This window comes from Poromitra crassiceps (genome assembly GCF_964638095.1).
Source record: "Poromitra crassiceps genome assembly, chromosome: 5".
NCBI classification, from domain to species: Eukaryota; Metazoa; Chordata; class Actinopteri; order Beryciformes; family Melamphaidae; genus Poromitra; species Poromitra crassiceps.
In genome coordinates, this window is record NC_139642.1 from 16,993,362 (window position 1) to 17,020,861 (window position 27,500).

At 45.2% G+C, this 27,500-nt stretch overlaps 1 protein-coding gene across 1 annotated transcript in view; it reads left to right on the top strand.

Annotated features, from left to right (window-relative positions):
- Nucleotides 1-27,500, top strand: part of ltbp4 (latent transforming growth factor beta binding protein 4) — a gene marked incomplete at its 5' end in the record, with an annotated part of 171,357 nt that overhangs the window by 101,718 nt on the left and 42,139 nt on the right. The window contains 11 exons of the mRNA XM_083636544.1: nucleotides 4,365-4,541; nucleotides 7,127-7,255; nucleotides 7,469-9,203; nucleotides 9,260-9,429; nucleotides 9,759-9,938; nucleotides 17,994-18,125; nucleotides 18,584-18,697; nucleotides 19,697-19,816; nucleotides 21,424-21,537; nucleotides 23,459-23,578; nucleotides 26,863-26,979. Of these exons, the coding sequence (XP_083492670.1) occupies nucleotides 4,365-4,541; nucleotides 7,127-7,255; nucleotides 7,469-9,203; nucleotides 9,260-9,429; nucleotides 9,759-9,938; nucleotides 17,994-18,125; nucleotides 18,584-18,697; nucleotides 19,697-19,816; nucleotides 21,424-21,537; nucleotides 23,459-23,578; nucleotides 26,863-26,979 (3,108 nt within the window). The remainder of the gene's footprint in view (nucleotides 1-4,364; nucleotides 4,542-7,126; nucleotides 7,256-7,468; nucleotides 9,204-9,259; nucleotides 9,430-9,758; nucleotides 9,939-17,993; nucleotides 18,126-18,583; nucleotides 18,698-19,696; nucleotides 19,817-21,423; nucleotides 21,538-23,458; nucleotides 23,579-26,862; nucleotides 26,980-27,500) is intronic.

Below are 27,500 nucleotides of genomic sequence, written 5' to 3' on the forward strand. Positions count from 1 at the left end.
TTTAAGTCCATATGTCGGGACACAAAGGCAATTGCACTGTTGACATGGTGAAGAGTGATTTTTCTTTGTGTTAAAATAAGCCAGTTTCACATGCTTTGCACAGGGCAGGCTACATTCAACTACAAGCCACTGACAGTAGCAGGCTGGTAGCAGGGCACTGCCAAGGTGGCCTCAGGGATCTCAGGGCATCACGTCCAGAGGGAGGGCCAATCTCATGGCATGCATGGCCTCTGTGGAAGTTTCTGTTGTGTTGGAAAGTCACTGGATCCCCCTGTTGAAGATCAATGAGAACTCTCTCATGGATGTTCTTCTGAGATGCTAAGAGGGTTTAGTGAAGCCTGACCTGATCTGCTCATTCCATCCGGCATTCAGCGAGGAGGAGGTGTGGCCTGAGGGTGTCTGCTGGATCCAATGCTGCTTTTCCAAACTGACTGGACGTGCACGTGCTTGAGTTTGTGGAGAGGTGTGTAGTGTATTGTGTGTACCTGTATGTGTATGTGTATGTGTGTGAGGTAGACTTGCACGTGCTTGAGTTTGTGGAGAGGTGTGTAGTGTATTGTGTGTACCTGTATGTGTCTGTGTCTGTGTGTGAGGTAGACTTGCACGTGCTTGAGTTTATGGAGAGGTGTGTAGTGTATTGTGTGTACCTGTATGTGTGTGAGGTAGACTTGCACGTGCTTGAGTTTATGGAGAGGTGTGCAGTGTATTGTGTTGTGTGTACCTGTATGTGTCTGTGTATATGTGTGAAGTAGACTTGCACATGCTTGAGTTTGTGGAGAGGTGTGTAGTGTATTGTGTTGTGTGTACCTGTATGTGTCTGTGTATATGTGTGAAGTAGACTTGCACGTGCTTGAGTTTGTGGAGAGGTGTATAGTGTATTGTGTTGTGTGTACCTGTATGTGTCTGTGTATATGTGTGAAGTAGACTTGCACATGCTTGAGTTTGTGGAGAGGTGTGTAGTGTATTGTGTGTACCTGTATGTGTATGTGTATGTGTGTGAGGTAGACTTGCACGTGCTTGAGTTTGTGGAGAGGTGTGTAGTGTATTGTGTGTACCTGTATGTGTCTGTGTATGTGTGTATGTGTGTGAGGTACACTTGCATGTGCTTGAGTTTGTGGAGAGGTGTGTAGTGTATTGTGTGTACCTGTATGTGTCTGTGTATGTGTGTGAGGTAGACTTGCACGTGCTTGAGTTTGTGCATGGAGAGGTGTGTAGTATATTGTGTGTGTCTGTGTCTGTATGTGTGTATGTGTGTGAGGTAGACTAGCACGTGCTTGAGTTTGTGCATGGAGAGGTGTGTAGTGTATTGTGTGTGTCTGTGTCTGTACGTGTGTATGTGTGTGAGGTAGACTTGCACGTGCTTGAGTTTGTGCATGGAGAGGTGTGTAGTATATTGTGTGTGTCTGTGTCTGTATGTGTGTGAGGTAGACTTGTACTTGCTTGAGTTTGTGCATGGAGAGGTGTGTAGTGTATTGTGTGTGTATGTATGTGTGTGTGTGAGGTAGAGTGTAAGGCTTCACTATGTGCTGTGTGTTTGCTCGTACTCGCCTTTCTGTTGCCTGCAGAGGGAAACACTCAGATAATCAGCCTGCTTGTAACAGAGTCTGTCTCTTTCTCCGTTTGCCAATATTGTTTGTTTTTGTTTGTTGCTGTTGTTGTTGTTGTTGTTGTTGTCAGTCAGTCCAGGCCTGATTAAACTTGTGGCTCTATCGTCTGAGCTACATCAGTGTGATGACAAACAGCATGTTGTCTGTCTGTCTGTCTGTCTGTCTCTCTCTATCTGTCTGCATGTCTCTCTGTCTGTTTGTTGATGCTTTGTTGACAACAGCTTGATTTCCATGAGCTCTTCCTAGAAGGTGCTCTGTGTTAGCCTGACGTCACCAGAACATAAGATCTTCCTAGAAGGTGCTCTGTGTTAGTCTGACGTCACCAGAACATAAGCTCTTCCTAGAAGGTGCTCTGTGTTAGCCTGACGTCACCAGAACATAAGATCTTCCTAGAAGGTGCTCTGTGTTAGCCTGACATCACCAGAACATAAGATCTTCCTAGAAGGTGCTCTGTGTTAGCCTGACATCACCAGAACATAAGATCTTCCTAGAAGGTGCTCTGTGTTAGCCTGACGTCACCAGAACATAAGATCTTCCTAGAAGGTGCTCTGTGTTAGCCTGACGTCACCAGAACATAAGATCTTCCTAGAAGGTGCTCAGTGTTAGCCTGACGTCACCAGAACATAAGATCTTCCTAGAAGGTGCTCTGTGTTAGCCTGACGTCACCAGAACATAAGATCTTCCTAGAAGGTGCTCTGTGTTAGTCTGACGTCACCAGAACATAAGCTCTTCCTAGAAGGTGCTCTGTGTTAGCCTGACGTCACCAGAACATAAGATCTTCCTAGAAGGTGCTCAGTGTTAGCCTGACGTCACCAGAACATACGCTCTTCCTAGAAGGTGCTCTGTGTTAGCCTGATGTCACCAGAACATAAGATCTTCCTAGAAGGTGCTCTGTGTTAGCCTGACGTCACCAGAACATAAGATCTTCCTAGAAGGTGCTCTGTGTTAGCCTGACGTCACCAGAACATAAGCTCTTCCTAGAAGGTGCTCTGTGTTAGTCTGACGTCACCAGAACATAAGATCTTCCTAGAAGGTGCTCTGTGTTAGCCTGACGTCACCAGAACATAAGATCTTCCTAGAAGGTGCTCTGTGTTAGCCTGACGTCACCAGAACATAAGCTCTTCCTAGAAGGTGCTCTGTGTTAGTCTGACGTCACCAGAACATAAGCTCTTCCTAGAAGGTGCTCTGTGTTAGCCTGACGTCACCAGAACATAAGCTCTTCCTAGAAGGTGCTCTGTGTTAGCCTGACGTCACCAGAACATAAGCTCTTCCTAGAAGGTGCTCTGTGTTAGTCTGACGTCACCAGAACATAAGATCTTCCTAGAAGGTGCTCTGTGTTAGCCTGACGTCACCAGAACATGAGCTCTTCCTAGAAGGTGCTCTGTGATAGTCTGACGTCACCAGAACATAAGATCTTCCTAGAAGGTGCTCTGTGTTAGCCTGACGTCACCAGAACATGAGCTCTTCCTAGAAGGTGCTCTGTGTTAGCCTGACGTCACCAGAACATACGCTCTTCCTAGAAGGTGCTCTGTGTTAGCCTGACGTCACCAGAACATGAGCTCTTCCTAGAAGGTGCTCTGTGTTAGCCTGACGTCACCAGAACATGAGCTCTTCCTAGAAGGTGCTCTGTGTTAGCCTGACGCCACCAGAACATACGCTCTTCCTAGAAGGTGCTCTGTGTTAGCCTGACGTCACCAGAACATAAGATCTTCCTAGAAGGTGCTCTGTGTTAGCCTGACGTCACCAGAACATAAGATCTTCCTAGAAGGTGCTCTGTGTTAGCCTGACGTCACCAGAACATGAGCTCTTCCTAGAAGGTGCTCTGTGTTAGCCTGACGCCACCAGAACATACGCTCTTCCTAGAAGGTGCTCTGTGTTAGCCTGACGTCACCAGAACATACGCTCTTCCTAGAAGGTGCTCTGTGTTAGTCTGACGTCACCAGAACATAAGATCTTCCTAGAAGGTGCTCTGTGTTAGCCTGACGTCACCAGAACCATTTATGAAATGCGAGTGAGTCTGGAAACTCACCCTGCGTGTTCAAAATGGCCGCTGTGTGAATAAGGTCACTTCCAGTTCCACTATTCTAACTGCATAGTTTGAACTTGACTTGAGTTGACCTTCCTCTGAATGCTTATTGGGTGTTATCAAGGGCCGTTATTGGCTTGTACGCACCTTCTTGCTCTTCAAAACAAATGCACCTGGAGTGATAAGGAGCGAGGACATCCTCTTTGCAAACGGAAACAACAGGGTTTGTGGGAAATGCAGTCTTATTTCTGAGAAACACAACATGCTACACGTAGCACCTTTATTTCCTTTAGGCTACTGATGAGGTTTTGTGCCCGTGAGGAACTTTCTGTTGGCCTCGCATTGTTTTTTCACTCTCTGAAAAAGCCTAATCAAACTACAGGATGTGATGTCAGAGCTTGCATGAATTGTGTCGTACTGTATGTGAGTCTCTACAGGATGTGATGTCAGAGCTTGCTTGAATTGTGTCGTACTGTATGTGAGTCTCTACAGGATGTGATGTCAGAGCTTGCTTGAATTGTGTGGCGAGTCTCAGTTGAGGCTGTGGTGTCTTCCTGTTTGATTTGAGCCTGAAGCAACTGGGGAATGGCAGCATGCTCTGATTCTGCATGTGGGGCTCGACTGGTGTCTTGGCTTGGAGTCTCATTGGATTCCTGGATCCACGAGCTACGCTACGGTACGTCTGTGGAAGCTGATGTTCTATCTGAAAGGACTTGTTTCTTCTGCTGCAGCCCACAGTGTGATCTCGGAGGAGAAGAGTCAGTGTTACAGGGTGCTGGGTTCAGGCCTGGGTCCATCCTCCTGCTCCCTGCCCATTCTGAAGAACATCACCAAGCAGATCTGCTGCTGCAGCCGAGTCGGCAAGGCCTGGGGCCCTGCCTGCCAGAGATGTCCCTACTTTGGTTCAGGTGGGAGACCAAAGGATTACAGTGCAGTACAAGTACAGTACAGTACAGCAGTGGTTTCCAAAGTGGGGGCCACCAGGGGGCACTAGGGGGCCCTCAGCAGATTGACTGCAGATTTACTGCTTAAAAAAAAAAAATATATATATATATATATATATATATATATATATATATATATATATATATATATATATATATAGATATATATAGATATATATAGATATATATAGATATAGATATATAGATATATAGATATATAGATATATATATATATATAGATAGATTTAGATAGATTTAGATTTAGATGTATTTATTTATTTATTTATTTATGGGGAAGGAAATGATTCAGTTACATTTGTTAACACATTCACTGCCAGCCGTTTTTCAATACTGTAGTTAGCTTCTGCCAGAGGGGTTTTTTGAGGATTCTGGCTCATCTTTCAAGAGCCGAGGATTCGTTTCTGTTAGGATTTTGTGAACACACAATATCTCAAAAGAACTAATAGAATGTGTGCTTTCTCTGTCTAAAAGAGTTAGTTTGTAGAGTTAGTAGTTATGTAAGCATTAGCAGTTGAATACAGCATGGTTTCAGCGTCTGAAAATTTATTCTGAGATAAACGGCTTTTTATGAAATTCGATAGAACAGTCACTTTAACCATTCATTTTTGGCATCAGTAAGACGTCAGACATCTAAACAATAGTTTTGAACAGTAATTTCCTCCATAACAGCAGGAAACCCCCCTCTGCTTCAAGATTCAAGATTCAAGATTCAAGATTTTTATTGTCACTCCATGGTACAAGTATCACGTGTGAAATTCTTGTGCTGTGGACTCCGTTTACAACATAGTGCAAATAGTACAAATATAACAAATATAACAGGGCATATGGGTGCAAAAACAACAAGAGACACAACAAGCATAAGGCAGTATAGTGATAAGACAAGTCAGCTTCAAACTCCTCCCTCCGTGGGCGTTCTCCTCCGCCCTCCTTGGCTCTGCAGCGGGTCTGTCACAAGCTCGTTTCTGCTGCTGCTGTAACCTCGCGTCACCAGGCTCACTGCTTTGCTGCTGCCTGGCTGCTGGCGGCCGCTGGGCAAGTCTGGATGGGGCTCGCTCGTTTCTTGGCGTTTCGGTTGAGAGCTCTGATGAAGCTCTTGCGATTCTGCGCTTATTTATGCTGCGTGTTTCAAAGTGTGCACCCAGTCTATTCTTGGAACCCCCCACCGTTGCCACCGCTGTGCGTCAGTGCGAAAGCGTTTTCGCCATCCATTTTACAGTATGAGAACGGCTTCCTCACACTGCTTTTGGCTCACCTCTTTCTACTCTGGAGAGACATGTCGCCACTCAGTGGGTCGGTAAAATAGATTATACACGTTCGGTGGCTCCAATATTTTTATAGGAGACGTGGGGGACATTGATCCACGTCCCACCGTCAATTTTTTTTTTTTTTTTTTTAAGCCGAGATATCTCGTCATTGGCAGTCAACCGTTGGATTTTGTAAGCCGAGATATCTCGTCAATGGCAGTGAACGTGTTAATACTGTGGTATAATAAAAAAGAATATACTATACTTTTTTCTCATTATGTTATAATTATATTTAGTGTAGTATTATCAAATATAACTGAATCATTTCCTTCCACATGAAAATCATATTTGCCATGCCCATCTGTCGAATTGTCTGCTAGTCAAAAGTTCATCACATTCATTGTCATTTCCCCCTGTGGGTAATAGTCTGGAACAATGTTTATAATGAAATATTGAATATGAAGAAATATTGAATATGAAGACAATGAGAAAATATTTGAGATAAAAATGTAATTATTAGGTTAAAAGTAAGAAAATATATGATATGCTAGATATATAATATGCCAGATATGCTACAATGACTACTACTTCCAGTACCACTACTACCGCAGTACTACTTGAAGTTTGTTATCAATAGAATACAACTGATAGTAGAGTCTCACCCACTCCACGGCGTGCTAGTCAAACACAGGAGCACGTTCAGTGAGAGGCTGATCCCACCTAGATGCAATACGGAGAGGCACAGGAAATCATTCCTGCCTGTGGCCATTGGACTCTTTAACGCCTCACTTAAAAGAGCACCTCGGAGACGCTCAGTCTCCCTGAGACTGAGTCAGCCGATAGGTTAACTGTGCCTTAGCTGAGCCACGTGTAATGGGCAAGCTGACTTAATATAAGTCCAGTGTGCAATAACTGCAATTTGACACGTAATGTACATTCTACTTTATTATATTTTACTCTACTTACTCTACTTTATTTTTGCTTACTTTATTGCATTTTACTACTGTTTTATGCTATGTGTGTTCTGAGTGCGAGCTGCTGTAACCTGTGCCAATTTCCCCCCGGGGATCATTAAAGTCTTTCTGATTCTGATTCTGATTCTGATTGCATGGAGCAGTGTAAAATCGAGCCCAAGAGAGTAACAGTATGGCTGTTCTTTGTATCAGGCTAGTAAGCACAGAATAAAACAAAACAAAAGAAATCACAAAGAATTGATAGAATGTAGTTGAGTATATCTCTCTCCCCTCTGTTTCTCCCTCCCTCCCTCCCTCCCTCCCTCCTCAGTGGCATTTAAGGAGATCTGTCCAGCCGGTCCTGGGTACCATTACTCAGCTTCAGCCCTGCAGTTCAGCCAGAGAGTGGCACAGCAGCTGGGGAGTGGAGGACCGCCCCTGGTTCACCAGGGTAACCAAGGTAACTAACGAGTGTAACCCAGAATAATGAGGGTCAACAAGAGAGTACAGTGTGAGTTACAGCATCGGGCGAAGCACGACCCTTAGGTGTGGTATAATGAGCATATACCACGGCCTGTCATCATCTATTGCATAAATGACCACCATTATCACCACTACTCCATTTTCATCCATCCATTCCTCCTTCATCCCCAGGTGGTGGTTCTGGCTCCAGCAGCCGGGCCCAGCAGAAGCCCTCCACCACTGGACAGACAGCTGGAGCTTCAGCCGGTTCTGGGTCAGCTGTCAGCACTGGCGGATCTGTCACCGGTCGCGGTTCAGCCGGCAGCGGCTCTTCCACCAGCCAAACTCGACCCAGTCAACCCTCCTCTGGCTCTTCCACCAGTCAAACTCGACCCAGTCAACCCTCCTCTGGCTCTTCCACCAGTCAAACTCGACCCAGCCAACCCTCCTCTGGCTCTTCCACCAGTCAAACTCGACCCAGCCAACCCTCCTCTGGCTCTGCCACCAGCCAAACTCGACCCAGCCAACCCTCCTCTGGCTCTTCCACCAGTCAAACTCGACCCAGCCAACCCTCCTCTGGCTCGTCCACCAGTCAAACTCGACCCAGTCAACCCTCCTCTGGCTCTTCCACCAGTCAAACTCGACCCAGTCAACCCTCCTCTGGCTCGTCCACCAGTCAAACTCGACCCAGTCAACCCTCCTCTGGCTCTTCCACCAGTCAAACTCGACCCAGCCAACCCTCTTCTGGCTCTTCCACCAGTCAAACTCGACCCAGTCAACCCTCCTCTGGCTCTTCCACCAGTCAAACTCGACCCAGTCAACCCTCCTCTGGCTCTTCCACCAGTCAAACTCGACCCAGCCAACCCTCCTCTGGCTCTTCCACCAGTCAAACTCGACCCAGCCAACCCTCCTCTGGCTCTTCCACCAGTCAAACTCGACCCAGCCAACCCTCTTCTGGCTCTTCCACCAGTCAAACTCGACCCAGTCAACCCTCCTCTGGCTCTTCCACCAGTCAAACTCGACCCAGTCAACCCTCCTCTGGCGCTTCCACCAGCCAGACTCAACCCAGGCAACCCTCCTCTGGCTCTGGCACCAGCCAAGCCCAACCCAGTCAACCCTCCTCTGGCTCTTCCTCTAGCCAAACCCGACCCAGCCAACCCTCCTCTGGCTCTTCCACCAGTCAAACTCGACCCAGCCAACCCTCCTCTGGCTCTTCCACCAGTCAAACTCGACCCAGCCAACCCTCTTCTGGCTCTTCCACCAGTCAAACTCGACCCAGTCAACCCTCCTCTGGCTCTTCCACCAGTCAAACTCGACCCAGTCAACCCTCCTCTGGCTCTTCCACCAGCCAGACTCAACCCAGGCAACCCTCCTCTGGCTCTGGCACCAGCCAAGCCCAACCCAGTCAACCCTCCTCTGGCTCTTCCTCTAGCCAAACCCGACCCAGCCAACCCTCCTCTGGCTCTTCCACCAGTCAAACTCGACCCAGCCAACCCTCCTCTGGCTCTTCCACCAGTCAAACTCGACCCAGCCAACCCTCTTCTGGCTCTTCCACCAGTCAAACTCGACCCAGTCAACCCTCCTCTGGCTCTTCCACCAGTCAAACTCGACCCAGTCAACCCTCCTCTGGCTCTTCCACCAGCCAGACTCAACCCAGGCAACCCTCCTCTGGCTCTGGCACCAGCCAAGCCCAACCCAGTCAACCCTCCTCTGGCTCTTCCTCTAGCCAAACCCGACCTAGCCAACCCTCCTCTGGCTCTTCCTCTAGCCAAACTCGACCCAGTCAACCCTCCTTTGGCTCTGGCACGAGCCAAACTCGACCCAGTCAACCCTCCTCTGGCTCTGCCACCAGCGAGACTCGACAGAGCCATCCCTCTTCAGGTGGTTCAACCGGCAGCGGCTCTGGCACCAGCCAGACTCGACAGAGCCAACCCTCTGGTGGTTCTGTGACTATCCAGGCCAGACCACAGCCGCACCCGGCCAGTGGCTTGCTCCCCTCCAGGCCTCAGCACCCTGGGAGCGGCAGCACCAGCCTTGACCAGAGCAAAGCCCTAACTCCAGGAGGGACCGGGACCCAGAAGCCTCCCCAGATTGCCCAGACCCACCGGACCTCCCAGTCCCAGCCTGAGGAGACACAGCCGAGGCCACAGCCGCCCTACACGGCTAGTGAAGGTAACAGAACCCGTCTTGACTCACGCAGATAATTATCATGTTTATTCACCTCATTTATTATTCGTTTATTATCTTCTTCAATATATCATATGTCCATTTCCATGTTTTCTATTATGGTTATGTACTGCTGGTGACAGTGAAGAGGCAAAACAAAACTTATGTCAATGTGGAAGGCAAAAAAGAAACATAGTCCCCCCAGTTCCCCTCCCCCCTGAACAGGTGGATTTCATCAGAGGATTTAGACTTAATGGGCAATTTGGAGACAGGAACAAAATAAAATGACTCCAGGGTTTTCCTTTTCACCCCGTGTTGGTTCCATCCCCCCGCAGGGAGGACGCCCACCTTCTCTGCCTCCTGGCCGGATCAACCAGCAGCTAGAGGGGACTCTCTCCCCGCTCCACCCCAGCCAGAGAGCCCCGTCTCTGGGTCGTGGCCCATCGCAGGGGTCCCCCCTATCCAGAACAGACTGGCTGCCAGCCCGACAACCCGGCCCGTCAGAGTCCAGACCCGTGAGTATGACCACACCCCAACAGCTAGTTTTATATGACGGATCAGAATGTTGGTGAACAAACTGCTTCAACAGCTCCTGGGGTCAACTGCCGTTTGTTTTAAACAGCAGTTCATGGTGAAACCATGCACTCTTTGAACTAGGGCTGTCAATCTTCCTCTATAATCCAGTACGATTTTCAGTGCTTTATTATTTTAATATTCGATTTGTATTCAAATTTTTTGTAATTTTTTAAAGGCAGATGCTATTTGCACCCGGGTGTAAATAGACGATGTGACTATCCCTTTATAATGGGACCCTATGGAGCCAGCCTTGAGTGTCTCACTCTAGCAGGCTGTACTTTTGACTAAATCCACACATTTTAAAGCTGTGACTGTTCACACAACTTTAATACTACATGCATATATTATACATCAGACCCTTGAGCAACTTCTGCTACACTCACAGAGTCAAAATAAGCAATGTGTTTTTGACATATTTGATGATATGTTTGTTTGGCACAACTTCATTTCATACTAGTTAACTGCCGCAGTGGCACTCGGACGTGTTTTGTTGTTGTCGTGATGTCATGCAGATTCCTCCTATAGACTAGAATTTACCTTTTTTTTTCTTTTTTTTTAGTAACTTGAAGTTACTTGCATTAGTAACTGTAATCAAATACATTTGGGAAATTGTAATCCCTTACATTGATAGTTACTGGGAAATTAATACAATTACAGTAATGCTTGACTTGACTTGACTTGACTTGACTGCCCAACGCTGATCCTCGTACCAAAAAAAAGAATAAAAAATATTGATTTGACTCAGGTTGTCTCCCTGTTTCCACTGAAAAGGCTCCAACCAGGACTGCAGGCATCTGTGTTCAGTTACAGAGGAGGAATACCAGCTCACACACACACACACACACACACACACACACACACACACACACACACACACACACACACACACACACACACACACACCTGTGTCTGCACATGTAAGCCATTAGCATGTGATTGGTTGCCAGCTGCCAGCTGACTGAACAAAGAGTGCGTGTGTCTGTGGAGGAGGTGGACAGTGTGGTTAATTTGTGTTGTCCAGAGAGTCTCCTGCTGAGCGGCCTACAGATAGACCCCCCCCCCCCACACACACACACACACATACGCACACACATATTATAGCAGCCATTGACCTTTTTCACCAGCAGCCATTTTGTGTCCAAAAGGTAGGAAGTAACACAGGTGCAAGCAAATTAATGAGGGTTTCCAACTTCCAATCCATTTAGGTGTTCCAGTGCCAGGGCCCTTGCTAACGTTTTGCTTGCACCTGTGTTACTTCTTGCCTTTTAGTCACACATTGGCTGCTGTGAAAAAGGGCGTTGGGGTTGTAATGGACAACAGACAACAGACATCAATCACATCACTCTACCCCACACGTCATGCACTGACAGAAGAAACCATGTCATGCCCTGACAGAAGAAACCACATTATGTCCTGACAGAAGAAACCACGTCATGCACTGACAGAAGAAACCATGTCATGCCCTGACAGAAGAAACCACATCATGTCCTGACAGAAGAAACCACATTATGTCCTGACAGAAGAAACCACGTCATGCGCTGACAGAAGAAACCACATTATGTCCTGACAGAAGAAACCACGTCATGCCCTGATAGAAGAAACCACATTATGTCCTGACAGAAGAAACCACGTCATGCCCTGACAGAAGAAACCACATCATGCCCTGATAGAAGAAACCACATTATGTCCTGACAGAAGAAACCACATCATGTCCTGATAGAAGAAACCACATTATGTCCTAACAGAAGAAACCACATTATGTCCTAACAGAAGAAACCACATTATGTCCTGACAGAAGAAACCACATCATGTCCTGACAGAAGAAACCACATCATGTCCTGATAGAAGAAACCACATTATGTCCTAACAGAAGAAACCACATTATGTCCTAACAGAAGAAACCACATTATGTCCTGACAGAAGAAACCACATCATGTCCTGACAGAATAAACCACATCATGTCCTGATAGAAGAAACCACATTATGTCCTAACAGAAGAAACCACATTATGTCCTAACAGAAGAAACCACATTATGTCCTGAGTCTGACAGAAGAAACCACATCATGTCCTGACAGAAGAAACCACATCATGTCCTGATAGAAGAAACCACATTATGTCCTAACAGAAGAAACCACATTATGTCCTGACAGAAGAAACCACGTCATGTCCTGACCACGTCATGTCCTGACAGAAGAAACCACGTCATGTCCTGACTAGTGCTGCAACTATCGATTATTTTAGTAATCGAGTATTCTACCGAATAATCCATCGATTAATCGAGTAATCAGATAAGAACCCTTTTTTGTGTTTTCAAAGGCTTATCGTAAATATACACCAAAAAATAAGATAAATCTCTTCAAATAAACAACTACATTAGTTTCTTTCTTAGAAAAAACTACATTTTTATTTTTAAATTGCATAGAACTGGCAGTGGCACCATTCATCTTTTTCACCCGTCCTTACAAAGCTGTCCATAGTACGCTGTGATCCGCTGAAAAAGAGGTGAAATAATAATTAATATTGATATTTATTAGGTAAGCTCATAACAAAACTGGAGAATGCGCATTTACACTAGGGCTGTGCCGATTCACTTATCTCCCGATTCGATACTATCACGATACTTTGGTGCCGATTCGATATATATTGCGATTCACGATTATTGCGATTCTACGATTATTGCGATTCGATATTACGATTTATTGCGATTTTTGTTTATTTTTTTCTTTTCTTTTTTCAGTTTGTTTGCTTTTTTACACTAGATTAGAACATGGGAAAAGTTGAATCATACACTAGAGACTGTATATTATATATCATGAGTAGGGCTGGGCGATATAGTTAAAAACAGGGGCGGACTGGGATCATAATTCAGGCCGGGCATTAGATACCAAGCAGGCCAGGCCGATATGGGCCAACGCGCGTGAAATTTGGGCCGTTTGAAGCCAGATTTGGGTCCAATTTTACAATGAGATGCACCCACTTTAACCCTGAAGTGTAATTATTACTTCAGACTAACTAATAAAGTAATAAAACCACTAGTAAACCAGTAGGCGGCGCCTGGCCTGCTGTTCAGTGAGTGGCCTGACTGCAAGCACCCAAAAAAAAAAAAAAATTTTTTTTTTTTTTTTTTTTTTTTTTTAATTTGCGATTATCGATTCTGGAATAAAAGATCGATCCAAAAAATCGTGACATTAAAAATCGCGATACTTAGGTGAATCGATTTTTTCCCCCACCCCTAATTTACACACCCTAGACCTGTTGCCTATTATTGACACAAATATCAGAATAGCAAGATAACAGGTCAGGTGGTGTAATAATTGGAGCCTAAAATGCACCAATTAAATAGTTGTTTGCAATCATCATGAGAAGAGTCGACCGGTCTAGGGTGTGTAAATGTACATTCTCCACACACACACTCTTTCTCTCTCACACACACTCACTCTCTCTTTCTCTCTCACACACCAACAGGCTAGTGTGATCACACACACACATACACACACACACACACACACACACACAACGCTGTTAAATTAGCCGCTAACGTTAACGTTAGGTTGAGCTTTGTATTTCTCACAGAAAACGGCAAGCCACATCAAAAAAATGCAGCGTGAATGCAGTTACTAATAGTCATATTGGCAACGTGGCAAGCCAGCAGCACAATTACTACTAGTCTTAATATCAAGTAGCAATCATTAGCATACATTTACATTAGCGTTGTGTATAGTTAACGTTACGTTAGTAACGTTACCTTGCTCCGCTCGACGTAGATGCGCTGGTGGATGCGTAGACTGGATGTTTACGGTTCAGGTGCTGAAGCATTGACGAGGTACTGTTGTGATATGCAAGTATCGTCTTGCACACCACTGAGTTTGTGTCCTTTTTCAGCGTGAAATGGTCCCACACTTAGACAGTTTCGGTCGCTTTGTCGGCCCTGGTTCTTCCCTTCCCGGCTCCTCCTGTCTGCTTTCTCCGCTGCCTCGTTCCATTTTGCGGGGTCCGTCTCTGGTCTGTCTGCGATCATGTGTCCTCGCGTGTTTACACCGGAAGAGCGCTGTGCCACACCAGTAAGCGTCCGTGAGAAACAGTCTCTACTCTCTAAATGCCGTGTCGAGGCGAATCATTTTGGCCTTGATCATTTTAATTATTCGAGTTATTCGAGGTACTCGAGGAATCGTGACAGCCCTAGTCCTGACAGAAGAAACCACATCATGCCCTGACAGAAGAAACCACATTATGTCCTGACAGAAGAAACCACGTCATGCCCTGACAGAAGAAACCACATCATGTCCTGATAGAAGAAACCTAGGGGTGCACCGATCACGTTTTTTGCCACCGATCACCGATTGCCGATCACCTATGAGAAATATCTGCCCAACCGATCATCGACCGATCACCGATTACCGATTACCGATCACCGATATATATATATATACGCCCTGGGGTGTCCGTAAAAACATGAGGCAGGAGACAGATGGGAGTTCAACCGTTTAGTTGTCAGTTCTCTTCAGTACAGTACAGCAGTATAGGCTCTTTACAGCATTATGACAGGAATAGTAGGATTGTGTGTGGTCTGGAAAAAGGAGGCAATAAAATATACAAACAGGTCAGTAACCAAGCTTGCTGTTATATAGGCCAATTATAGTGATAATTAACAACTAATAATATATAAATGATAATTAGGTAAACTGTAAGTCAGTTACTCTTAAACACCAGTCTTGAACCATGACTAAAGCCAAAGAGCACCCACTCATAGAACCGGGGTTATGCACAATAACCGTCATACATTGGGATCCGCATCGAACGAACATCAAAACGACCCGCCCATCGAGGCCGAGTTACAGTGTTATAATTAGCAGCACTATGAGTGCGATCTACATAATGGTGACAGGGTTACATGACGGGAGAAACAACAGAATCACAAGCTACACACGAGCTAAACTCCATCTGAGTAGTGGCATTAATTAGCGCAACAGACAATCAAACCGCAAGTGCACGCCTAAACAAACGTTATTGCAATGATTGCAGGTAGATCGATCTAAAACCAAAAGGGAATGCAATACAGGAATATTAACATAATAATGACTTACTGGTTGGTCATATACGCACACATGGAAGAAGGGGTTTAGTAGAACATGTTCAACTGATGTCCAAAGAAAGGAAGAAAGTCCGTCTGAACGGAGCGCACATCCACATACTCAGCCGCACACTTTCGCTTCCTTCAAAGTGCCCGCGGGAACATCAATGCTTGCGTGGAAATTGTCTGTGTGTGCGCGTGCACTACCCCGATTACCACAGTAGCACCGTGTCAATCTGGGACTTTAATACACACGGACTTAACAGCATGCAAATGCCTCGGTAGGCGGGAGGACTGGAGGTAACTTCTCTCTGCTGAGGCTGCTCTAATCACCAGCTGATTTGTGTGATTCAAAGACGCAAGGGGTGTGTTGACAGTCTGGTGTGGTGTGTGGAGGTGAGTACACTGACGAAAGCAAAGCGTGTGCTTTGCAACACAATTATATAAACGTTAGAGCACAATATGAAAGTTAAACGATAGACATTGAAGACATGAAAATGGGCTGCCTCATGTTTCTCACGTGCAGCATGATCGGCTATGCGATCGGCAACATTAAAGGAATATCGGAAACAGCAGATCACATATTTGAGGTCCAAATCGGCCGATACAGATTGCGTGTCGATCGATCGGTGCACCCCTAAAGAAACCACATTATGTCCTGACAGAAGAAACCACATCATGTCCTGACAGAAGAAACCACATCATGCCCTGACAAAAGAAACCACATCATGTCCTGATAGAAGAAACAACATTATGTCCTAACAGAAGAAACCACATTATGTCCTGACAGAAGAAACCACGTCATGTCCTGACAGAAGAAACCACGTCATGCCCTGACAGAAGAAACCACATCATGTCCTGACAGAAGAAACCACATCATGCGCTGACAGAAGAAACCACATTATGTCCTGACAGAAGAAACCACGTCATGCCCTGACAGAAGAAACCACATCATGTCCTGATAGAAGAAACCACATTATGTCCTAACAGAAGAAACCACATTATGTCCTGACAGAAGAAACTACGTCATGTCCTGACAGAAGAAACTACGTCATGTCCTGACAGAAGAAACCATGTCATGTCCTGACAGAAGAAACCACATCATGCCCTGACAGAAGAAACCACATCATGTCCTGACAGAAGAAACTACGTCATGCCCTGACAGAAGAAACCACGTCATGTCCTGACAGAAGAAACCACATCATGTCCTGACAGAAGAAACCACGTCATGTCCTGACAGAAGAAACCATGTCATGTCCTGACAGAAGAAACCACGTCATGCGCTGACAGAAGAAACCACATTATGTCCTGACAGAAGAAACCACGTCATGCTCTGACAGAAGAAACCACATCATGTCCTGATAGAAGAAACCACATTATGTCCTAACAGAAGAAACCACATTATGTCCTGACAGAAGAAACCATGTCATGTCCTGACAGAAGAAACCACGTCATGTCCTGACAGAAGAAACCACGTCATGTCCTGACAGAAGAAACCACGTCATGCGCTGACAGAAGAAACCACATTATGTCCTGACAGAAGAAACCACGTCATGCCCTGACAGAAGAAACCACATCATGTCCTGATAGAAGAAACCACATTATGTCCTGACAGAAGAAACCACGTCATGTCCTGACAGAAGAAACCACGTCATGCCCTGACAGAACAAACCACATCATGTCCTGACAGAAGAAACCACATCATGTCCTGACAGAAGAAACCACATCATGTCCTGATAGAAGAAACCACATTATGTCCTAACAGAAGAAACCACATTATGTCCTGACAGAAGAAACCACATCATGTCCTGACAGAAGAAACCACGTCATGTCCTGACAGAAGAAACCACGTCATGTCCTGACAGAAGAAACCATGTCATGCGCTGACAGAAGAAACCACATTATGTCCTGACAGAAGAAACCACGTCATGCTCTGACAGAAGAAACCACATCATGTCCTGATAGAAGAAACCACATTATGTCCTAACAGAAGAAACCACATTATGTCCTGACAGAAGAAACCACGTCATGTCCTGACAGAAGAAACCACGTCATGTCCTGACAGAAGAAACCACGTCATGTCCTGACAGAAGAAACCACGTCATGCGCTGACAGAAGAAACCACATTATGTCCTGACAGAAGAAACCACGTCATGCCCTGACAGAAGAAACCACATCATGTCCTGATAGAAGAAACCACATTATGTCCTGACAGAAGAAACCACGTCATGTCCTGACAGAAGAAACCACGTCATGCCCTGACAGAACAAACCACATCATGTCCTGACAGAAGAAACCATGTCATGTCCTGACAGAAGAAACCACGTCATGTCCTGACAGAAGAAACCACGTCATGTCCTGACAGAAGAAACCACGTCATGTCCTGACAGAAGAAACCACGTCATGCCCTGACAGAAGAAACCACATCATGTCCTGACAGAAGAAACCACGTCATGCCCTGACAGAACAAACCACATCATGTCCTGACAGAAGAAACCATGTCATGTCCTGACAGAAGAAACCACGTCATGTCCTGACAGAAGAAACCACGTCATGTCCTGACAGAAGAAACCACGTCATGTCCTGACAGAAGAAACCACGTCATGTCCTGACAGAAGAAACCACGTCATGTCCTGACAGAAGAAACCACGTCATGTCCTGACAGAAGAAACCATGTCATTCCGGTCTCTGCTAGCATTATGGGTGGTTACTATGGCCGAACATACTGACTAACATTACATTATTCAACCGTTTGGATCTCACCTGCAATTACTGCTCATCACCAAATGGTGTCCCCAAAGAGAACTAAACTGAAATCTTCGAGATTATCACTTTCAGTCCACATGGTAAAGTGTCATTGTTTTTTTACATGGTGAATGCTAAATTTGTGTGTGTGTGTGTGTGTGTGTGTGTGTATCTCAGCAGTGCGAGGTGTGTGTGAGAGCAGGCCTGGTGTGTGTGGGCGTGGCCGCTGTGTGGACCAGCCAGGTGGAACACACACGTGTGTGTGTGAGCAGGGCTACCAGCCCAACGCTCAAAGCACCTACTGCCAAGGTGAGCGCGAGCACGCACGCACACACACACACACACACACACACATGCATGATACACATAATAAATGTGGTAAACTGTAAACTGCAAACATCTGGTAAGTTGTAAATCTGTCGAATAAGAGTTAGAGAATCATTTTTTTTATTAGCATTATAAAAGATGCTGTGACTGTTTTAATACTGGCGATTGATTCATTATTAATGGACTTATTGTATAATATTGTATAAATCACATTATCCTCTGAATATTCTGACACTAAAATGATATTTTTCAGACGGACAAAATGCAGGAGAAATTTACTTCGAGTTGGAGACCTGTCTCTGTCTCAGCAGCACACCCCTTTGAGATCTGGCAACGCAACGTTAGCAGCTAGCGATCTGTAGCTAACGTTAGCCAAAACTACATGTGAAGTTTACAGATGTAGCTAACGCTGTCCATTGTTTCTGTACTGACTCCTCCAGACGTTGACGAGTGTCAGCAGAATCCCTGTAGCAATGGTCGCTGTGACAACACTCCTGGAAGCTTCAGATGCATCTGTCGCCTTGGTTACCGGCTCCACGGCAACACCTGCACAGGTAAGGCACACACACACACACACACACACACACACACACACACACACACACACACACACACACACACCAAGGTGATGTACTCCCTGCTGAAACAGGATGTTCAATTCATTTATAAATTCATTCATTCATAAATTCCACTTTGCAAGGCTCCATTCTTGCTAAGCTTTGTCAGGGCATTGTTGACATCTCTACCACAGACAACTGTGGCGCACATTCGTTGATGCGTAGCTGAGGTGTGCGCTGCTGCTGACATTTGATTCTTGCGTGTGTATTGACTGCTGATTGACAGGTATTGACTGCTGATTGACAGGCATTGACTGCTGATTGACAGGTATTGACTGATGTGTGATTGACGGAGAGACGTGCGTCGACGTCGTAATCGTACAGTCTGCACACATCAAACCTGACGTCGTACCCAAGTTTATTAGACCCATGCCTCACAGTGTGGCCTGCAATAAACTGATAAGATTGCTCAAATCTCACAGTCTGTAGGCGGCTTTAGGCTATGAAAATTCTTCTGATGACATCACTGGCATCGACTTAACTCAAATCAACTCTCAATAACTGTCAAACTAAATGACTGACTGCAAAACAGTTGACAGTTTTCATTATGTGAGATCACATGCAAAATAAATCAGCATTGTTTTTCAGTTCCTCTTTAAGCGAGAGCAACTAGAGACAGAAAAAATGATCTTCCCTCAAATGAAAACGAATGCATGTGGTGGATTTGTCCAAGCTGATTTTGTCCAAACACGTCATGCTTAATATTCTGACATTATTGTGTTTACATGCAGTGTGTATAGAGGAACATGTCGTCTTTGTTTGCACTTCAAATGGATTAATGTTCATCCATGAGAAACTGAGACACAACCAGCAAACCTCTGGACCTGTGTGTGTGTGTGTGTGTGTGCGTGTGCGTGTGCGTGTGCGCGTGCGTGTGTGTGTGCGTGTGTGTGTGTGCGTGCGCGTGCGCGCGCGCGTGTGTGTGTGTGTGTGTAGATGTGGATGAGTGTGCAGACCCCCTACAGTGTCCCGGTCAGGAGTGTATAAACAGCCAGGGCTCGTACAGGTGTGTGTCCTGCCAGCCGGGGTACGGACTGCTCAATGGGCTCTGTACAGGTAAAAGTAACATATTACATGTAATATATTACTTTTAGCAGTAACTCAGTAATATAAATTATTAGTTATAGGATTTTAGTAATATTATACCAGTTACTTTGTCAAGTAACTCAAGTTACAAATTGAGTTACATTTGATTAAATCAAAGCACATATTTTAAAAAAATATACAATTATTTCGTAATCAAACTGTGTGTTTTTATGCAAATAACCACTACAGATGACAATAACAAAGTAAAAGAATAACATTTAGAATTTTGGATTGTTTACACTGATTTCAAGGCGGTTGAAAAAAAATTTCGGGATGGTTCCGGGGCGGCGATGTCATTCTGCTGCTGCTGTTATTTTGGTGAAAGTAATGCAAAAGTAGTGTAATAAGTAACGAGCTACTCTACACAGAAAGTAATATGGTAAAGTAACGTATTACTTTCAAATGAAAGTAACTAGTAATATGTAGTATATTACATTTTGAAAGTAACTTGCCCAACACTGGGTAACACACACACACACACACACACACACACACACACACACACACACACACACACTCATCCAACAGAAATATTGTTTTTCTGGAGAGGGCTGGCAGGTGAACAGCTGTCTGTACGATATATGCTGTCCGTCACATTAGAGATAACAGCTCCTGTTCCCCCCGCTCCTCAGTTTGTAATCCATATGACGTTATTCCAGCTCAATTAAATAGGGGCGGCCATCGAGATCAAATGCATCGTCCATAATCTGGAAATCAGATATTACCAGCGGTGTTGCTATGCTAGCTACAGACTGACCGCTCTGAGTGTTTAGCATGCTGCTATGCTAGCTACAGACTGACCGCTCTGAGTGTTTAGCATGCTGCTATGCTAGCTACAGACTGACCGCTCTGAGTGTTTAGCATGCTGCTATGCTAGCTACAGACTGACTGCTCTGAGTGTTTAGCATGCTGCTATGCTAGCTACAGACTGACTGCTCTGAGTGTTTAGCATGCTGCTATGCTAGCTACAGACTGACTGCTCTGAGTGTTTAGCATGCTGCTATGCTAGCTACAGACTGACTGCTCTGAGTGTTTAGCATGCTGCTATGCTAGCTACAGACTGACTGCTCTGAGTGTTTAGCATGCTGCTATGCTAGCTACAGACTGACTGCTCTGAGTGTTTAGCATGCTGCTATGCTAGCTACAGACTGACTGCTCTGAGTGTTTAGCATGCTGCTATGCTAGCTACAGACTGACCGCTCTGAGTGTTTAGCATGCTGCTATGCTAGCTACAGACTGACCGCTCTGAGTGTTTAGCATGCTGCTATGCTAGCTACAGACTGACTGCTCTGAGTGTTTAGCATGCTGCTATGCTAGCTACAGACTGACCGCTCTGAGCGCTCAAGTCTCCCTGCAAATCCCCGGATGTGTCTCTGAAAATCACATCCAGGGACTCCAACCATTACCGCAACGACCGCTGAGTTCCTTTTGGGACAATAGGGTACTTTGAAATAGGTAACATCTGTAGCTGCTAGCTACACATTTACACTTTATTAACTAACACACAGTTCTAGTCATCCAATATGTCGTCAGTTGTTGGCTGTTGGTTTGTCAGTAAAAGTTGTGATTGTCTCCAGACATCGATGAGTGTCGTCAGGCTCCCTGCTCCAACGCCCCCTGTGAAAACACCCCCGGCAGCTACCGCTGTCTCTGTCGCCATGGTTACAAGCTCCAGAACAACACCTGTACAGGTAAGAGCTGTCCAAAGCCCAAAGCAGAACAGCAGTTACATCCAGCCCCCCAGCGTCAGGTCTCAGCTTTGAAGCTAATTGAACACGTTGGCCAAGCTCGGTATTGCAAGTCACGTGACTTGCAATACTGCATACAAAATAGTAATATATAGCCTACAGCAGTGTGAATTGTTATTGTAGTTGTAAAATGCAACAAGTTGCAGATAGTAAACTGCACGTCAAGTATTGTGGATAGTCAATGTTGCACGTTGGATTATTGCAGAAAAACAGCTAGGTATAGAGAGAGATCTTTCTAGATCTATATAGATCTTTCTAGATCTATATAGATAGAGCTAGAATAACCTAGAGAGGCTGTAACATTCACTGAAAAAAAAAATCAGAATCGCTTTTATTGCCACAATATGCAAGACTACATACGAGGAATTTGTCTTAACACATTCAGTGCCAGCCATGTTTTCAATCCTGTGGGTAAGTTGTGCCAGGGGTGTTTTTGACGATTCTGGCTCATTTTACAACGGCCGAGGATTCTTTTCTGTTAAGAATTCATGAACACCAATCATCTAAAAATAACTAATAGAATGTGTGCTTTCTCTGTCTAAAAGAGTTAGTTTGCAGAGTTAGTAGTTATGTAGATATTAGCCGTTGAGTACAGCATGGTTTCAGCGTCTGGAAATTTATTCAGAGATAAATGGCTTTTTGTGAAACAGTCACTTTAACCATTCATTTTTGGCATCAGTAAGACCGTCAGACATTCTAAACAATAGTTTTGAACAGTAATTTCCTCCATAACAACAGGAAACACCCCTCTCATTCAAACTCCTCCCTCCGTGTGTCTTCTCCTCCTTCCTCCTGGCTGTACAGCGGGCGTGTCAGAAGCGCTTTTGCTGCTGCCTGCCTGTGTGCCTGCCTGCCTGCTTGCCTGCGTGCGGACGCTCCTTGTGCGAGTCAAGATGGGCCGGGGAATGCGTGGGCGATGGGCAGATGTTGATTCTGGCCTTTCTGAGGTGTTTCAAAGTGTGTTTCACCTATGATCTATTTTGCAAATCGCTCTCCGCTCTCTGTGTGCTGCTGCCGGTGCGCGGCCGCTCTCAGGCAAGACAAGTCTTGAATGGATTACTGTAAAATCGCCACGCCATTTCCTTGAACGGCTTGCTCCCGGCAGTTTTTTCTTTGATTTCGGTCGTCTGGGGGAGCACTGTCAACACTTAGTGGGTCGGTAAAATAGATTATACACATTATCTTGCTCCAATAGTGATCTCGAAGATGTAAAAGTTGTTGATTGATGTCCCACCGTCAAAAAAAAAAAATGTTTATGTAAGACGAGTAAACTCGGCTCTGGCACTCAAGCGTTGGATTATGTAAGACGAATTATTTCGGCTATGGCACTTAAGGTGTTAAGTATGCAGCATAGCGATCATATTAATATTCAGAAGATAAAAGGAAAATAGGAAAATATCTAAAGACAAAATCAGAACGTTGCAAGTGCAGTCCAATATAAACAATATATACAATATATACATTATATACATTATATACAATATATACAATATATGCATTATATACATTATATACAATATATACATTATATACATTATATACAATATATACAATATATACAAAATACGAATAGGAGTGTTAAGTAGGCATTGAATAGGAACTTACAGTCTAAGTTAAATAGGCATTAAATAGGAATTTACAGTCCAAGTGGTGCACAATGTAGTTAACAAGAGTAGGTAATAGTGTGTGTGTGTGTGTGTGTGTGTGTGTGTGTGTGTGTGTGTGTGTGTGTGTGTGTGTGTGTGTGTGTGTGTGTGTGTGTGTGTGTGCGTGCGTGTGTGCGTGCCTGTGTGCCTGCGTGTGCACGTGTGTGTGTGCCTGCGTGTGCACGTGTGTGTGTGTGTGTGTGTGTGTGTGTTCTCAGACATAGACGAGTGTTTGGAGCCATCTCAGTGTCCAGGTCAGATGTGTGTGAACTCTGTGGGCTCGTACCGCTGTGTGTCCTGCCAGCCCGGCTACACACTCACCAACAGACAGTGCACAGGTGAGACACACACACACACACACACACACACGCACACACACATGCACACACACACACACACTGACAGCAACGGTAATACCATATTACAAATTACATGTGAGCAAAATAAAGTTTCTTACCATCAACAAAGCATCCATACTTTTGTCCACCATGTTTCTGCGTATAGGCTATGATGCCGAGTTGTTGTTCCGACTTGAGCGTCCGTTCTTGTGAATAGACCCTTCTCACGGGGGCCATTTTGTGTCGAAAAGGCAGAATAAACACAGGTGCAAGCAACACACTAATGAGGGTTTCCAAATTCCAATCATGGAAGTTGGAAACCCTCATTAGTGTTTTGCTTGCACCTGTGTTTCCCCTAGCCTGACTCCACCAGACGGGGGCGGCATTGTTCCACAAATTCACAATCCACCTCAGTCTGGCCCTGGCCTCAGAGATGCATTCAAACCGGCCGCCACACAGGCGCACCAATCAGCGTGAGCTAGGGGCGGGCTTTAGGCGAGACCGGATGTGACGCCACCGAGAGGCGCCTCTGCGTTTGTAGTTCTTTCACTATTCAACATGGCGGCGGCTACCGAGGCTAGCTCCAGTGTGCTAGTCAAACATTCTATTCAAAACAATAAGCTAACATAAACGTTAAACACTTGATCTTACAGTGAGTACGAAACCGTAACTGTATTGCTGTAATGTTATCAACTATGAACGTTAGTAAACAAGACATTGTTGTAGAATTTGGGGAGATAGCCTTCAGACCACTAGGCTGGGATAACTTATTAGCTGTAAGGCTGTAATGGCTAACGGCTAGCCATTCACGCAAGTCACACAAACACAAAGCCCTTCTCACTCTCACCACAGTCCAGTAAACATGCAATCTGTTAAACCATCATTTTTGTTCCAAATCGAAATAAATCATAACGTTAATCAAAATGCCACTGAATTATTAGCTAATCAACACAGAACTGCAAAAATCAGTGTGATGTATTGTCCCTTTACTGCTAGCTGAAGTGTATTCTGCTATGATTGGAATGTTGGCTGCTGTTTAATAAACCACGTTAACTCACGTTGGTGTCCGAGTGACATATTATGTTATACAGGCGAGATTAAAGATCTCAGGATACAATACAACAATCAGTTTATCTGATATTTTCCCCCGCTTGCATAAATTATACTGTGAAGTGTGAATATAGCTCTAGCATATAGTAGTCCTATATGTCTGATATTTTGGAGCTGTTATTCGAGAAATTGGTTTATCGATAGAACATACCGGTAGCTTAAGATTTTGCACTTGTACTTTAGATAGGGGGTAAACAAACGTCATGGGAGCCAATACTAGGAATACGGTATATCAACAAGGAACCATTCTTAAAGTTAGAGATTATATATGCTGCATGGTGTAACCAGGGTGTTTTTCCTCTTCTCTGTTGACGTCCTCTGGGCTCCAGGCAGCTCCCTTTCGCAGATTCATCTGACAACATCTTTATGCATTTACATCGTCTTATCATTTGACCCAATCGTGCCTCAAGACCAGCAGATTATGTAACAACAACAACACCACACACGGCCGTCATTTCTCCGTTTAGTTTATTATTACAAAAGTAAGCAAATAACATTCTCCAGTCATGCGTAAATATCTACCATTCCACTGACACATATGCTAAAATTCACCAGTTAAATAGTAGCGTTAAATCATTATATTGTATCAAAGCATTTGGTTGTTGCCATGATCATAAAGGCTAGAGAGCGTTGCGTCTCCATGACGTTAGCCGTCCAGGGTGCGTGCCACTCGGTGTCATATCGTGTCATCAGTTCCCTGAAGAAACGAACAACGATATGTGTTATGAATGAATCGCTGTTAACGTTAACATTAATCATCAATCATCAGACGTAGCACCCCAACCTCCAAATGTTGCTATCGTTAGCGTAACATCAGTTAATCCAATCAGTTACATTTAACGTGCAAAATGGCCTACCTGCACTTCATCCTCAGTCAGACATCTGCAGTAATTCTTCTTTCTTTTGGCAAATTGAATAGTCAATGGTTGCACCCAATATTCACCTTACAAAAACAGCAAAAAATCTGCGACCTCCATGCTAACTATTAGCAATTGTAGTCCTAGCTGATCAGGCGCTGCTACGTCATGAAGGGAAGTCGATCTGATTGGTTGGCGCTGGCAAGCCCAGACGGTGACAGACAGACGGTCCATCCAATCACCTGCCTAGTAGCTTGAAAAAAGTGACCGCCTTCTTCAGCAATGTAGCTTGGCCGAATCCAGATGGATGTTGTTTGTGAAACAGATATTTGAAGCAAACTCATCGATCTGGCAGCGTCAGGTTATGTTTCCCCTGCCTTTTCGACACAAAATGGCCCCCGTGAGAAGGGTCCATTGTCGCAGTCGGGATCTCATTTTTCGGATTACTCCCACAACACATGAAGGCAGCACGTCATAAGGTGGGTCTCCATCCACCGGTTTAATGCATTTTCAATCGGCACATAAAAAAACGCTGGAAAGTGGAGTGGAAACGCTGGAAAATTCGATCGCAAAAAAGTTTCCACGCTTGAGGGAGGTGGAAAAGGTAGTGTATCGATAAAAGGATATTGACTTGATGGTTTGACTGGTGTCTGGTGATGTTTTAATCACATCAATTGGTTGCGCCTCCTCTTCACCAACTCCTAATATTACACATAACATAGTTCTTTTTGCCATTGACCTTGGTCAGGGGCACTGTCAGGAGTCTTAACCCATGTCTTTTGTGGATGGAAACATGCACAATTTCGCATTTTCTTTTGCCGACTTTCTGAAAATTCTGTTAAAATTTGCAATACCGTTGAATGGAAACCCAACTATATACTATTGTCATAAATTATTCAGTTTTACATGAAGGTTGACTGCTCTCTCTGTCCCTCCCCCCTCTCTCTCTCTCTCCCCCTCTCTCTCTCTGTCTCTCTCTCCCCCCTCTTCCTCCTCCTCTCTCTCTCTCTCCCCCTCTCTCTCTCTCTCTCTCCCCACCCCCTCTCTTCTCCTCCTCCTCTCTCTCTCCTCCTCCTCCCTCTCCTCTCCTCTCTCTCTCTCTCTCTCTCTCCTCCTCTCTCTCTCTCTCTCTCTCTCTCCTCCTCCCCCCTCTCCTCCCTCTCCTCTCCTCTCTCTCTCTCTCTCTCCTCTCTCTCTCTCTCTCTCTCTCTCCTCCTCCCCCTCTCCTCCCTCTCCTCTCTCTCCCCCCCCCATCTCCTCTCTCTCCTCCTCCCCCCTCCTCTCTCTCTCTCTCCTCCCTCTCCTCTCTCTCTGCAGATATAGATGAGTGCAGCCAGCCTGTGTGTGGCAGAAACTCTCAGTGTGAGAACACTGCTGGGAGCTACAGGTGTCACTGTGGAGCGGGCTACAGGCTGCAGGGCAGCACCTGTACAGGTAGACACAGATGGGAAAAGTACACACATTCTTTACTGAAGTAGAAGATTCAACTTATTTAATCAAGCAAAAGTAAAAAAAAAAAAAAAAAGTACAGGCTCTGAAATGTACTCAAAAGTATAAAAGTCAGTTGTATGTCTACTGGCTGTTTGTGTGCAAAGCTAACTGAGACTCACGTCATATCTCATCTTATTACTATATAACAAGGCAGAGGGGTGCACCACGTGGCATACAGAGGGGTGCACCACGTGGCATACAGAGGGGTGCACCACGTGGCATACAGAGGGGTGCACCACGTGGCATACAGAGGGGTGCACCACGTGGCATACAGAGGGGTGCACCACGTGGCATACAGAGGGGTGCACCACGTGGCATACCGTTGCTCAACTGCGCTCAGAACGGCGCACGAAGCGCACGGAGCACGGCACAAAAACATGTGGGCGCGAAGCGAGAAATGAGTGCGTGATGCGATATTTCTAGTGAATATAATTAGAAGACTATTAAACTTAAAAGGTCCCCTA